The sequence below is a fragment of the Acartia tonsa genome, chromosome 11, assembly GCF_053477335.1.
Source record: "Acartia tonsa isolate MP-2025a chromosome 11, ASM5347733v1, whole genome shotgun sequence".
Taxonomy (NCBI): Eukaryota; Metazoa; Arthropoda; class Copepoda; order Calanoida; family Acartiidae; genus Acartia; species Acartia tonsa.
Window position 1 is genome coordinate 9,536,425 of NC_137270.1, and position 15,885 is coordinate 9,552,309.

Here is a 15,885-nt window from a genome sequence, read left to right on the forward strand (position 1 = left end):
GTTTGCAAAAACCTTACGGGAATAGTAGATATCGCAAAATTACGTAAAGTTTTGAGTAGATTCCAGTCAAATGTGGTTATTAGGTCAAACTGTTTTTTAATATGCATTTATCTATACTATTCGTTTGGTCAAAATTAAGAACAGTTATACTTAATAAACGCATTTGACTGGAAGCTTGCTCACAAATTTACACAATATTGCGAAGGCTACTAGGTAGGTATTCCTTTTGTGTTTTTTTTCTTCAGTACTTTACACGAATCTACAAAAAGGTTCTTTAGGATTTGATTTGGTCTAGGTATTGAGATTGTTATTTCTGGGCTTCTTGATGAAATTATTATTTTTTTATGCGGAAAATTTCACAAATCTTTATTATAAAGTAACAGGATCTGTGTGTGTATACAGAAGAGGGTACCAGGTCCAATACCCTCCCAAGAGAAATTGCCCCTAGTAGAAAATGACGTACCCAAAAATGTTTTGTCTTTAAAAAAAACTACACTTAAAAAATAGTGGGTCGACTCCCCTCCCATCAAGGGCCCCTAGAGGCCTCTAGGGGCGTTTACGTTAGAATAGATAAAATGAAAGCTTGAGCAAATATAAAAAAATAGAAAAATATCCTATATGGTGTGGACAATCCGGAATCAATATCTGTGGAGGAGCTAGAAAATGCGGCCAGAGAGGCAAATGCACATGACTTCATTGTTAACTTTCCAGAAGGTAATTTCATAACAATGTATATAGAATATATGTGGATATATGGAAACGTGAATATTTGTCGTCAATTTTAAGGTTACTAACATGGACCTCATTATTGGTTAGTTCGTTCATCTAGCAGGAAGGGAGGGGATGGGGTAAATGGGTGGATATTGGTATTGTTATTTTATCCAGCTGCGAGTATCTCTTTATTAGAGTATGATAAGAAAGAGCATGGATGAGAGGATGCCTAATTTAATTTGCCTGATTTGTAGGGACCTAACTTCCTACAAATCTCCCTCCTTACAACCTAGAGGCATTACAGAGAAGGTTGTGTGATAGTATTTTGACAAAGTGCGAATTAATTTGTCATTTAAGTTAAAAAATCTGCGAAATTGAACTCGAAATTTCTCAACCACAGCACTATAATAACCTAAAATTTTAAAGGCTACGAGACCATGGTGGGAGAACGAGGTGTGATGTTGTCGGGTGGACAGAAACAACGGATAGCCATTGCCAGGGCAATCATCAAAAATCCAGCCATCTTGCTTTTAGGAAAATTTAGATCTCATTTTAAATTCAAATTTACGCGTATATTTTAGCAAGTTTTGATCAGTAGAATATTATGAAAAGATAATTTTAGATTTGTAGATGAGTGGCAAAACTTTATAGACAAAATATTAATTTAAAGGTATAAACAAAATTGGGATGGAAGGGGGTTGTCGTTATTAAAGCCAGCGCCTAGTTTCACTTTAATAGAGAACATGAAAATCTGCTCTAAGATCCAAGGAATAATATATCCCTTATCGTTCCTTACTAGAGTTTGAAATCCGTAGGAAAGATAAAAAAACATTAAATAAACGAAAAGAGCTAGCCGTTACGAACGTATGGACTGACACTAATTGTTGGAAATAAACGTAAATAATTTCCGAACTACACTCAAAAAATCAATTAATTTGAAATCTAAATTTCTATAGATGAAGCAACAAGTGCCCTGGATGCAAAATCTGAACATGAGGTTTGTTATTTAGTAACGGAGCTACTTTATAATTAATGTCTATTCGTACGTCTTTTCGTGAAAGACTGGTACGATGCATTTGAGCTGTTAGATGGAAGAAAATAGACAACCCATTTTCCACAAATATTAAAATAAAAATTATAAAATTAATGCCAGTTTTGTTTGCCCAACCCTTCTGCCCCTAAGGGCTTATCTTATAAATTTTCATTCTGATATCTGCGGAAAGCTGTCTATAATACAATACGATAATAGTTATTTCTCGCATCGTATTATAAACGGCTTTCTGCGGATATAGAATTAATGTACAATTATAAGATTAAAACCAGTTTTTTAGCCCCTAGGTGCCGTAGGCACGGGCTAAAAAAACTGGTTTTATTCTTATGATTGTACATTTTTATATTCGTAGAAAGCTGGATATAATACGATGCTAGACATAGTTTTTTCGTATGGATGAGAACCGGTTCCTATCCACCGGATTCGAATGAATACGAGAAACAACTTTACCCGTTATTTTTAAATGAAATTGTAGCTAGGAAGATTTTTTGTGACCTCTACCTAACTTCAATTTTGCTCGAAAAGCTGCTTTTTATACCTACCAAAAAACTCACGGAAATAACATATTTAATCCCTATTAAAATATCTTTCATTTTTAAGGTGACTATTATTTAGGTTAAAATTGCATTGGATAGAATAATGAAAGGAAGAAGTGTAATAACTATTGCCCACAGGTAAGCTTACTTTCAGGAGTAATTCGATTGTTACAATAAAGTTCTTATACCTTAGTATAGTTTTTTTTTTGCTCGCATCGTATTATAAACAGCTTTCCACGGATATAATCTTTTGATTGTACATTTTTATATTTGTAGAAAACTGGATTTAATGTGATGCTAGACGATATTTTTTTCGTATAAATGAGAACTGGTTCTAATTCATCGGATATTAATCGTTTTCGAATGAATATGAGAAACTTGATTCTTGTTTTCCTGCGGGGTCCTAACCATTCCTAACAGAGCTACTTTCTTAAGGGGGGAAAGGAGGGTAAACCAAACCAATATCTAATGCGTTTTGAGTTTCGGCGAACGAGATTTAGTTAATTGGATCATGAGATGGAACTCCCCCCTCCCCCCCAAAAAAAACGTTTAACGGTTCATACCCTACCTATTTTCTTTTAATTTAGATTATCAACTATAAAGAATGCAGATCTTATTGCAGTGCTTGATGGGTAAGTAACAAGAACAATCCTTTTAATAAAATAACAGGATGTCAGTTTGTCTTTTTGTACCTAAGGATCTCGCTAACCGCCGGACCGATATTGTTCTCCTTTACATGGTAGAATTCTTAAAGGTTTAGAATAATTTTGGGAGAGGATACCACAATTGGTGTAAAAATTGGGTTATTGATTTTAACTCCCCCTCTTTTCAAGTGCCCCAAGAGGCCTTTAGGGAAGTAACCGCTAGTTATGTATAATGTATATAATATAAATTGAGCAGCCACAAAAGTAGTTGACTTTATTGGCAAAATTTTTTCGTTTAGGTTATCCAGGTTCATATAACCAATATGATATAAAACATTGATTAGTGGGAATTTTATACTTTGATCTGACTACATTTATAAAATATATCAGAAAAGCTTACTACTTATAAATGATTTAAATTACCAATCCTAGTTTACAATAGGTAAAATAAATAAGAAATAGGTAATAGGTAATAAAATATTTTTGTTATAAATGTATTAATATGACGCTGAATAAATCTAACAATAAAATCACAATCTTAAAATAAGTGTTTATATACAATTAAAAAAAAAAAAAATAATGAACTATTTAGGTATCAAAAATGTATATCAATATAACACCGAATAAATTTATAAAAAGAATCACAAATAACATTCTTAAATCACTTCAATTAAAATTTGAAGATTAGATATTTTTCCTTGTACTTTTAATGGTCACAATGAGTGACATGATTATTTAAGAAATGTATATTTGTTTAAGAGGACTTTATGGATGCTTTAGGAAGGAGGAGGGGAAGTCGGCTCTAGATAAATTTCTCTTGGGAGGGTTGTACCCTCAATCATAATAATTTTTAGGGATGGCAATCCGTCAAATTTTTGGACCGGATTGGGATTCTTACAAGAATCCGTCCAAAAGATGGCTGATTCCCGCGGATTCCGGATTCTAGCAATATTTTAAAAGGCTTTTTAAAAAAATTAAGTGCTACATATGTCCTAAAAATTAATGTTCTTGGTGTTCTCTATACTTCACTTCCGAGAATCGAACCAGATTTTAAAAGATTTTATTTATAATGAAGATAATCTTTGCCTTAAAATAGGGGGAGTTGAAAGAAAAAACTCAAGGCGCTAATTTTAGCCAACCAATTAAGAATCCGAATCCGTTACTAAAAAACGGATTCCTGATTTGGATTCCAAAATTGACCAAAAATTGGGCGGATTCCGGATCCCGGATTCGGATTGCCAACCCTAATAATTTTTTTTTTTTAAACTGCACTGTAGGAGAACTATTTTGGTTTAGTATTTAGGGAGACTGTTACCGCATACACACAGACAAACATGAAATTTTATAAAAGTATATGTTTTGTTTTAATTTAATATAAATTGATGTGTGTTATTTTATTACACATGAGCTTTTTAGATCCTGCTATTTAAACTTGTACGTCAATCATTTTGGTTGGGTACATATTGTTGTAAGTTTTGTTTTCCATTTCGTTGAAAGATGCAGTGTTTCCATTTGATTCATCTTGCTTAGAATTCAGTAACTCTCGTCTAAATTAAGATTTGATGTGTATGGTTTTCTTATAAACGTTTTAGAGTATTAACACAAATACTATCAATTTGGTCATTTAATGACACTTTTAAGGATCCTTTAATAGATTTTCTCGTATTCATTCGAATCCGGTGGATAAGAACTGGTTCTTATCCATACGAAAAAACTATGTCTAGCATCGTATTATATCCAGCTTTCTACGAATATAGAAATGTACAATCACAAGATTAAAACTAGTTTTAATCTTATAATTGTACATTCTATATCCGCGGAAAGCCGTTTATAATACGATACGAGAAATAACTATTATATTTCAAAAAAAAATAAAGTAATCTGCATCTATAGGCAATCGATACTATATATAAATAATGTATTTCAAAACTGAGGGAAGAGGTTCTTTGCTCAACAAGGCACTTTGAAATAAGACTCCCATTTTAGTTCATAGTGTACTTACAAATCAGGGCTAAATATTTTCAAACAGTATTTAAAATGAAATTACAATTATACAGCTTATGTAACTAGCATTTATGTAACAAGGAGATTTATGATCAAGGATGTAAGGAAAAACAAAAGCGTAAAACCATTACAGGATCTCTGTGAAGCTTTCCTAAAAAGGAGAACTTGATCAGTCCTATATATAATAGGACTAGTGGTTGCAGCTCCTGTTACTTTTATATAAGACAAATGTCTTAGTCTCTAGGGGCTTCACCCCATGAGGTGATGGGAAGTTGATAGATTGATATAATATTAATTTCTTTCATTGGCATTGTTTTAACATTGTCCTAAAAGAAAAAAAAGTTTTGCAAATTTAGTGTACTAATCAAATATTAAATTTACCTATGGGACACTACAACAAACACGTAGAAACTTCCTCCCACAGCAATAAGGACACTGCCGAAAATAACTTGGTAACTCTGAACAAAGAACATTTATTATTAGTTATGCATAGCATCATTGTGAGTGCCTTATATCTCACTGACTGACTCTGAAGCTTGGATGTCCTTGCAACTATATAATTGTGACCAGAAGTCTAAAGGTGAATTTGACACATATGTAGGTTTTTACTGTTTTAGAAAAAGATTTTTTTTATAGGATCATAATGATAATTATAATATAATTTTGATTTTTGTAATGTTGATTCTTAAAGGAAGCCTGCAAGAAATACCACGCTTTAACTGCTAAAAGACTGCCACAAGTATTTTAGAGTTTTATGGATGTTTTCATCTTTGTTTTGTATTTATTTGTCATGTAATCATATATTTGTAACTTAAAGGGGTAGTTTCACGAAATGCATTTGAACTTAATTTAGTGAACCGCATATTTTTTCTTAGTTAATGGGGTAAACTTCATTTAAATAGCATATATTTGAAATGAATTCAATTTTCTACCACGTAGTTTTTAAAATATCAAGACCTGAAAATTGTCTTTTTGTGATATATGCAATTTAAAAAGACGATTTTCAAGTCTTGATAATTTAAAAACTACATGGTAGAAAATTGAAATTTTTTCAAATATATGCCATATAAATGTAGTTTAACCATTTAACCAGGATAAAATATTCGGTTCACTAAATTAAGTTCAAATGCATTTCGTGAAACTATCCCTTTAAATATAATTCATATTACCACTAAAATTGCAGCAACAATAGAACCAATTTTGCTTAAAACCAAACCAATTACTTGGATGATAATCCAGCATTGTAGCAATCCTTGTCTTCCCTTAAATAAATGAATGATTAAACAATAGACATAATATATCTAGATAAGCCATCTAACCCCATCTAAATCTAACTTTATCCTAAGAAATTTAACTACTCATAACTAACTTATTATGTGGGTTGTCATGTGCTCCACATTATATGAGAGAAGAAATTTACACAATATATTTTACCCATAATAAAGCTAAGAAATCTGACTCATAATGTGTACAAAATAAAAAAATATGCCTTTATGTACTCAATTCCGTAAAATGTTTCAACAAATGACAGGTCAAAGATGTACTTTCACTATTCTCCTATAGGCTGATTTAAAACTATGCCTCTTGGTTATCTCTATTGAATAAACCAAGAATTTTGTAAATTTCAATTTGAAGGGAGTGTAAATTTCTCATCTGATTATCAAATCTCAACATTTTCTAAGCACATTTCACTACAATGATCAACCAAAAACGTCCTATTAACAAAAATATCCAGGAATAATGCCTTGATTTTATGGTATTTTGGGAGGAAAAAGGAAAAAAACAGGGAAAATCTGAACGTTTTTGTTTCTTATAATGTTTGTAGGGATATTTAACTTGTCATACATAGTTGAAACAATTTACTTACTGTTAAGGATTTATTTGAGGATATAAAATTGCCAATTAGTTTTTTATTAATGTAGTAATTAGGTAATAAAGTTCTATTTTAAATTCGTATTATTGACAAAAAATACCTCACTGTCTACAAAGGGTTGAATCTCAGTGGTTATTTAAAATAATAATATCCTTTTTTATTGTGTTGGACAATAAATAGCCCACTTAGGAGAATTAGTTTACACTTTTATTAGACTGTTTATAAAGAAATATTGCACCTTTATTATTTACAAATTTGTAATTAAAGGTGGGCGAGAGATGGGCCATCTAAAGTTACTTGGATATTAATAAAAAACCTGTTTCTAGCTTTGTTATTATATTTGGTTTTCAATAAAAGATATTGCTTATTTTATCAATTTCTAAGTAACTATACATTGGTTTACAGCAAGGATTATGTTAAAAGTCCGCTTAGCCATTAGGAAAAATAGAGAACCATGTCAAAAAGTTTAGTTTTAGCTATAGAAGGAAAAAAAGACAATTAACTGCACATTTATATAGTCCGGAAATTTTTTTCCCAATCTTGGAAATTAGTAAAAGTCAGTGGAAAAAGCCGTTTTTTTAAGGAAACGAGAGACAGTTTTGCCCTATATTTGAGATTATATGAATGAGATGATGTTAAGGTTTGATAATCTGATGAGAAATTTTCTCGTTTACAGTCCCTTTAAGGACTGGAATTCTCTTGGCTTATGTTTCATGATAGGCTTTAATTGTTTTTTCGTAAACATCATTTGTCTATTTCCTGTTATAGATCACATTGATTCTCAATCTGTTTAATTCTATGCCTTGCATGCAAGAAATACATCCAACACTGCTTAAAGACTGCCACAAGTAGACCCAATACCCAAAATTTGAAGCCTTTAGAGTGGTGTATTGCATTTGATAGAACTGTCTTTGTTTTAGAAGTTAAGTATTTACTTGCTTGGGTATTACCTTTCTTGTACCATGGATAAGTATAGCAGAGTGTGCAATATAGACAGCACCAGTAGCTAAGATAATTCCAAAAAGGATGTCAATGCCGGCATCTCTAAAATTCAAAGTATTAAGGCTTCTTGTAAAAAGAAATAAATTGTATTTTACTAGGTTTTTTCTACAGAGGTAAGACAATTGGTAACTAAAGTAATTTTACTGTTATTGCTCAATAGTCTTAAAAATCTGATTTATATAGAAAAATTAAACTAAGGTAATTTTATTAAAAAATAAAAGAATTTAAATTGGACAAACTTTATTTGATTCGGATCAGAAATCTGTAAGAGCTTAAATAAATATTGAAATATTAGGCTAATTTAGTCTTATAATGCTGTTTATATTCTGTAATTGATCATAAACCTTTAAAGTATGCTAAAGGATGTTTCAGAAAAAAAATAAGGATTTGAGTAGGTGTAAAATTCTTTAGGCTTATACCTGTAAAACCTCCAATCAGCCATAAAATATATAAAAAATACTAGACCAGATACAAAGCATATAAGTCCACCAATCTGAAATGAAATTGTTGGTTATATCAAGATTAAAACCTTTTCTGTGTCTTTATCTCTCAGGAACATGTACACTCATTTGGTTAGGGAAATCATATTAAGAATAAAACTAATGGGGGGGGGGGGGGGGGGAGAGCATTAATTTATTTGCTGTAAAGGTGTAAGAATTTAAAACAGCAGTAGAATGCTTAGTTATTCATGGCAGTGGCTTTAAAGTATAATGTGGAACATCAATAATAATAAAAGGTGGCAAGAAAACTCGACAGACTAGCAGACATTTCGAATTTTATAGTAGCATCGCCTCTAAAGTGTTAAGCGCAAATGGTGGCAGTAGCGGTTTCACCACTGTTTGTTCACAATTTACCTAATATTTTACCATATTGAAGCAACTGCCATGCATATAAAATTAATATACCATTTCCAAAGAGCCAATGATAAGACTGCCAGTCCTGAAAGTACATCCACAACAGCAATTTGACTTTTCTTTTTCCATTTTAGATCTAGAAAATTATTTGAGACTTAGTGCACAAATATTTATGATTTAGATTTTGTCTAGTAAATTGTTTTCCAATATGGCTTTGAAAATAATTGTTATCCACTGGATTAGAACTGGTTCTCAGCCATTCTGAAAAATCATGTATATCATCATATTACAGACAATTTTGTACAATTATTAAAAAATATAAAATTTAAATTATATTTTTAATAACTGTAGACAATGCAGATTGCTAATAAGATTACATGCCTACTGAAAAAGATACTAGTTTCCTAGTTATGAATAAACTGCGCAGTTCTATATACCATGCCAGTGCGCGCAAGGAGGCACCAAATTCAGGAATTTAGTAATCATTTTAACTTTGGCCTATAAGACCAAATTATAAGGCGGTTTCCCTCAGATTGTATATGGACCACAAAAAAATGTCCTAAATATAAACATATCTTGATTCAGATGCTTGATTTTTTTTTTTTTAATTTACATCTTTTATTCTCCTCTAACTACTATTGTAGCTCTTTTTTTTCATGCTACCACCACCTTCCTATGAGAAATTACCCCTTTTTTTACATTGAAAAAAATATAATTTAAAGTGGGGAGGGGTAGTCGACTCTCTAACCTCCCTAGCCCGACCCCATTGCTCTTAAATAGCCGTTGGTGTTTATTATTTCATTATCCCATACATATATTCTTGTTACAGACATGGAATAAGAAAAAATCAAGAACCCCCCCCCCCTTCCCCCCTCCTAAACTAACATGGCGCAGAAACCATTATGAAATTAGTGGCATGGTTCTATGATCATACAATACTTACTAACTATATCTTCGCGTCTTGCTGCTTCAGCAAATTCGGCCACTGCAATCCTCCAGGAGGGACAGTCTTTAGAAATAGCTTCTGCCTCTCCCCCATGCCATTTACATCTCTGCAAATTCTTTCCCCACGCTACTCTTCTTGGTTGTCCTGGGTTTTCCTCTGCTGCGCTTTCCAGGAGAGTCCCAATTTAGACAATTCTTGGGGTACTTTGAGTTGTCCATCCTTAGAACTGGACCATAAATTGTAGAAAACTATTCTCCCCCCCCCCCCCTGAACTCTGTCCAAACACCTACCTAACCCTAAAGTGAAGTGTATTTATATATAAGCACATTGTTTTGTTTCATAAATGTGAGATATTAACTTAATAAACCAAAAGAATTATTAGTTGCTTGCCAATGTTGTGTGGACACCTCCCCCCCCCCCTCCCACTCTTTCTTTCACACACATTTTTTTCTTTTTATGATCTCTACCTTGCTATTTGGGAGAGTGGTAATTCCAGTTTTATATGTTGGTAAAAAGGGGAATTACCTTTTTCTTAAGTTTAAACATAAACATTTAATTCGCAATTATTCAAAATTTAAATTAAATTAAAAATACAGGGAATGGGCAATGGGTTATTAATTAGTGTTTCCCTGAATTATATGAAAACAAAATTCCTCCTATATATAGTAAAGTATTAATTTATTTGTGGAAAAGTAAGAAAGATATAATATTTTTTGTTTTATTGTCCTTTTGAGCCCCTGATTGTTGACATAAAATTTTGATATTAATATAGGCTAACAATTAACAAAAGGATGGCAACCTCCATAAGTAGCGAAGCACTAAAATATGAAATATAAAAAGAACCACGGAAATGGGAATGTGATTATGACAAACAACTTTAAAGGAAAATTTCCCCACAACCCCTTTCCCTTTTTTCCATTCTTACTCACTCCCCTTCAGTTATATGAAGAAAAAAACAACCTTACTCCAAAAAAATATTACATTTTGCGGCATTTTCAATTAGAATTAATTGGCTGAATAGCAGCCCCTGGGAAAGAGCATACATAATAGATTCTCATTAATCATAATAAGACGATGGACTATAAATAAATGTACATCCACAATGTTAATAAACAGAATTACCTCTAAAATTGTTGGTTGAAAAAATTGTACACTAAAAGAACCAATAACATAAAAAAGTATCTAAGTATTAAAAAACATATTTTATAATCTTTTGGTACTAGTAATATTTGCAGTCAATTGACCCGTGACCCCTCCCTCTCTGGTAAATGATAGTATTAAAAGCGAAGCTTTTCTATAATTAGGGTCGGTCCGTTCGTTCGTCCGTCCGTTCGTTCGTACGTCCGTTCGTTCGTCCGTACGTTCGTCCGTAACGGATAGCTTTTTTCGGTAATTTAGGCATGTTAGAATTGTCCTATCGATTTCAAATTTTGCATGGGGATTCCTTTAGTAGTTAGGTACGATTTAGAAAGCGTAGCAACTCTATAATCATTACCAAAATTTGATTTTTTAACTTTTTTAACAACAAATTTTTATGTGATCTAATCATTTGACTGATCTGATTTTTGGTATATTGATTCCTGGGACAACAAAGAATAATGTTATAAGCGAAGCAACTCTATAATTAAGTCCTAAATATGTAAGTATGTCCATAAACATTATCCTGTATAAAGCAGTTTTTCAACAAATTTATTTACAATTTTGCTTCGACTCTTATACATTTATATTCTGATTATTCAGTGCTGACACTATATAAGTGTTCTGTTCATGTCCGTTTGTCCTACCGTTTCAGTGCTTCGCTTTTATGGATGTTGTCATCCTTGTTATTTTCAGAGGATGCGTGGCTGAAATAGGAACATTTGATCAACTAATGAAGAAACCTGGAGGAAAATTTGAGTCTCTGGTCAAACAACAAATTAAAGGATTCCAACATGATGCGTAATTTTATTAATCAATCATGGATCTTAAGGGATAAGATAATGGACGAAAAGTTAATACAAAATCATTGTTATGATACCGACCAATTAACATTCGATTCCCAACAAATGAGAGAACACTTTAGGGAGTAGTGTGATTGGTTGTCCACTTTCTCCTTGAAATTAATAAAAAAAAAACATGGATTTGGTCTTGAACTTGTCTGCTGGTTGAAAAAGCTGGAGACTATAGTTTACTACAGATGCCATATGGACGCCCCTTGATGTCACTTGAGTATCAAAATTAAGAAGGGAGGGAACATTGAACTGTAAACTTTACCGGTACCCAAATTATTATAAACGTGTTCTTTCATTCGATGGTTAAAAAAAACTTTAGGGATTTTAATCAAATTTTGCTTGGTTGATACAAACTATCAGTGTCTTAACTTTTAAACCATTCTTTTAATCTACAGATGGGTAATCTATAACAATTTGGGTTTTACATCAATTTATCGTCCATTGTTATGTTAAGATTTCTCCAAAACATTGAATCCATAATTTATAATAGTTTTTTCTCGCATCGTATTATAAATGGCTTTCCGCGAATATAGAAAGTACAATTATGAGAGGAAAACTATTTTTTTTTGTCCCGTGGTGCCGAAGGCACCGGCTAAAAAAAACTGGTTTTAATCTTATGATTGTACATTTCTATATTCGTAGAAAGCTGGATATAATACGATGCTAGACATAGTTTTTTCGTATGGATGAGAACCGGTTCCTATCCACCGAATTCGAATGAATACGAGAAAACAAACTAATAAGTTACGAACCAAAGAAAAAAAAAATTTCTTTGAAAACAAAATTCCTATGAACTAATTTTTTCTTTAATTGTAATATTAAGAGCACAACTTTATTCACCTTTAATTTAAGGGGACGAAATAGTTTTTCTTTGTGTGATATATTACTTAGTTTTTTTTCACTAAGGTAATGTCATTGTGAGCCTTTCTAAAACAATTTAACTGAATAGATTTTGTAACTTTAAAAATGCCTACTTGAATGCTTAAACATTGACTCTGAAAATGATATCGCCTGCAGATCTTGACTGACATTATCAGTGTATCCGCCCTTTTTAAAGCTACGACTGCAGATTATCCGATTATAATGCGGCTGAGCTTTGCGGCATTGTTAATTGTCTAAGTGCAATGTTGGCTTTGAATAATAGATATATGTAGAACACGTAGATATTGTCAGACTCCTGCATACCCTGATAAACATTTTCTCCCAGCTGGCTAATATAACGATACCCCCATCAACTCCGTTTACCACTGAGGAATGTATCGACCAATATCTGAGGGCAGTATAAGCAACCTAGATTAACGACAAAAGTTTTCTTGTCACAATATCCACGTATTCTATATCTAATGACGGCTATTTAAAAATATGTTGCTATGTTTGTCACAAAAATCAAGCTAAATAAAAGAAAAACATAAATAACCATTGGTTATTCTTTATTTTGAAAAGATTTTCTGTTTTTTTTTTACTTAAACTTAATTATTTTTTAAAAATCTTATCAAAAAAAGACTTAAGATTTACTTTGTCAATGAAAATTATCTTTTAAAATGTGAATCCGTCCAATCGTCACGTTTTTATTATGTCACAATAGTTTTTACTGCATAATTAAACAAAGTTCAGTTTTAGGTAAAGAATCTACATTACATGTATTATATATTGGTTGGTCTATTGAAAGCAACAGGATATATATGACTGGTGTGAATGTCTGTAGCTTAAGATTTCGTTAACTGCTGGACCTTAATGGTTCCATTTTACAGTGAAGCCTCTGAGGTCCAGGGAAGGTTATAATTGTTTTGGATGAGGTTACTTCCAACCTCCAATGAGAAATCATCTCTGTAAAAATCTTACCCCCCCCCCCCCCTACGTCCTTTTCTTGAATGCCCCTTGTGGACTTTAGGGGATAGCAGCTAGTTTATTATTATAGCTTCAGCAAAATAAAATGTCGAAAAGAGTATGATTGATCCTACGTTTTTTTAATGGAAAACTTAAATCAATGCTATACATTCATTTCCATGACGATTCAGAACCAGGTTTTCAATCAAATTTTGAAGACATTTAATAGATATTAAGTAGCATATATATGCAACTATTAAGGTTTTATTAGTTATTTCTCGTATCGTATTATAAACGGCTTTTCGCGGATATAGAATGTACAATTATAAGATTAAAACTAGTTTTTTTAGCCCCGAGGTGCCGGAGGCACCAGCTAAAAAAACTGGTTTAAATATTCTGATTGTACATTTTTATATTCGTAGAAAGCTGGATATAATACGATGCTAGACATAGTTTTTTCGTATGGATGAGAACCGGTTCCTATCCACCGGATTCGAATGAATACGAGAAAATTAACTACCAATCTTCGCTACTATTGAACTTGATTAGCCTAGTTTTGTTTTTTAATTTCATTATCATATTTTTTATTATGAAATATTTCCATAAAGGTCACAACATTTTAGTTTCAAAGTTTATGAAAGTAATTATTTAATTGAATGATGTCATTAGTAATTTTTTTATCCTTAATTGTAAATAGCGTAGCTACTCTATTGTATTCGGCCAGCAGACACCTTTTTTACAGGGAGGAAGGGAACATTTGGTTGTTTATTACACTAGTCCCCAAAGTTTTATAACAACGTTTTCTTATTTGTAAGCTTAACAATTTTGGGGACTATTATTGAATTTTGATTAGTTGGTTTCATTGAGTTGATTGTCAAATGAAAACGTTCCAACGACTCTGATTGTAATCTAGAGATTGGGTAATTTAAGATCACCTTGCCTGCGTAGTCAAACTTTTTATTTTATGTTTTTATTGTTGCTTTGGTTCTTATGGGCTCAAGTGTCCTTGTTAATTAACATTTTATTAAAAGTGATCGTTTTCAACATTTAGGGTTGGCCAGTTCGTCCTTGAGGAAATAGCTTATGGATAAGTTCAAATCATATTAGAATTAATTCTTTAATTATCATAAGAAGCGCAGCATCTCTAACGCTAAAACGTGAGTACTTAGATGTCAAATTATAAAGTGCAGTCGCTCAATGATTGCCAATGGTTTGTTATCCTAATAGTTAGTCAATCTTCGCCTGTTATGAATGTTGTTATCCTTGCTTAACTTGTTATTCTCAAAAAAATATTAATATAAATTTAAATTCATCATATAATATTTTTAAATGTAAATGTAGCAATTTGAGAAGGGATAATACAACTATATATAAATTTTCTTCTAAAATTGTGATCAGAAATGTAGTTTATTAATTGTTAAAAATATTTGATATAGTATTTTATTGATATGTAAAGTTTTCATATTTTTAGTCTTATACTACTATAAATACATATTTTTCTAAATTTTAATTCTGATGTTGTTTCGGCAAAGCTACTTTTTAATTGCTAGGTGTCGGTCAGTCTTCACAATGCAATGGACAGTGACTTATAATAATAACAATAACTTATATTTCCATAAGCTGCGTCCTCCTCTGGCCTGCCACCGTACACCTCCAAGCAGTGTTAATATGTTTTTCAATTTTTAAAATTTGTATACCCAACCACCCTACAGGACTATATACTCTAGCCGCGGCGCTCGGCCCCCTAGCCTGCCTAGCCGCAGCGCTTTTTACCTTCTTCCCTTCAGTTACATAAAAAGTTTTACTCCAACAAAATATTAAATTTGTCAATGGGAATTAATTGGCTGAATAGCAGACCCTGCATGAAATGAATGAAATGTCCTATTGATTTCAAACTTTGCATGATGATTCCTCTAGTAGTTACGACTTGGAAAGCGTAGCAACGTATAATCGTAACCGGAGTGTCCGAACGTCCATTTTTAACAACAAATTTTTATGATATAATTATCCAATTAATCTGATTTTTGGAATACTGATTCCTAGGACAACAAAGTACAATGTTATAAGCGAAGTCCTAAAAATGTAGGTATGTACTCAAACATTTTACTGTATTTTTGCTTTTTTCCCACAAATTTACTTACAATTTTTTTCGACTTTTATACATTTATATTCTGATTATTCAGTTCTGACACTATAAAAGTGTCAGTGTTTGTTTGTCCTACCGTTTCCAAGCTTCACTTTTCTTGATGTTGTAATTCTTGTTAAATAAATATTTAGTAATAATGAGTTCTTATCAATTTTGTAAATTTATCTTCTTGAATTATGTATAAAAAATACTTTGAATGTAAACAAAAATCCTCTAAGAATCCTGTAAAATTTTTAAGTTGTTAAGCTTCTCTATAACTTGTAATAGCAGAGGCGTAAATATGATGGGGGAAGGATACCC

General features: G+C 31.9%; 2 protein-coding genes across 3 annotated transcripts in view; one reads left to right on the forward strand and one right to left on the reverse strand.

Moving 5' to 3' along the window:
* The window catches only part of LOC145331439 (ATP-binding cassette sub-family B member 10, mitochondrial), a 44,251-nt gene extending 29,302 nt beyond the window's left edge, over positions 1-14,949 (forward strand). The window contains exons 19-24 of the mRNA XM_080176085.1: positions 604-714; positions 1,138-1,242; positions 1,665-1,708; positions 2,378-2,436; positions 2,886-2,930; positions 11,455-14,949. Of these exons, the coding sequence (XP_080032211.1) occupies positions 604-714; positions 1,138-1,242; positions 1,665-1,708; positions 2,378-2,436; positions 2,886-2,930; positions 11,455-11,563 (473 nt within the window). The 3' untranslated portion in view covers positions 11,564-14,949. The remainder of the gene's footprint in view (positions 1-603; positions 715-1,137; positions 1,243-1,664; positions 1,709-2,377; positions 2,437-2,885; positions 2,931-11,454) is intronic.
* LOC145331437 (uncharacterized) lies at positions 3,409-9,093 on the reverse strand. Of its 2 annotated transcripts, XM_080176082.1 has the most exons (6): positions 8,727-9,093; positions 8,241-8,314; positions 7,770-7,863; positions 6,116-6,208; positions 5,328-5,404; positions 3,409-4,489 (listed from the first exon to the last, which is right to left on the reverse strand). In XM_080176082.1, exons 1-6 carry the CDS (start codon positions 8,802-8,804, stop codon positions 4,369-4,371), a joined length of 537 nt encoding a protein of 178 aa, XP_080032208.1. In that variant the 5' UTR covers positions 8,805-9,093; the 3' UTR covers positions 3,409-4,368. The 2 variants fall into 2 exon arrangements, with proteins under 2 accessions (XP_080032208.1, XP_080032209.1); XM_080176083.1 differs by lacking the exon at positions 6,116-6,208.
* Positions 14,950-15,885: the final 936 nt, after the last annotated feature.

Bases quoted from the DNA above. Each gene is read 5' to 3' on its own strand.
- LOC145331437 (XM_080176082.1), bottom strand. From the start codon at position 8,804: ATGGAAAAAGAAAAGTCAAATTGCTGTTGTGGATGTACTTTCAGGACT. The intron at 8,315-8,726 runs GTATATTAATTT...ATTTCATTTCAG, and splicing joins TCATTGGCTCTTTGGAAATG to ATTGGTGGACTTATATGCTT. The intron at 7,864-8,240 runs GTATAAGCCTAA...TTTGAATTTTAG, and splicing joins GCTGATTGGAGGTTTTACAG to AGATGCCGGCATTGACATCC.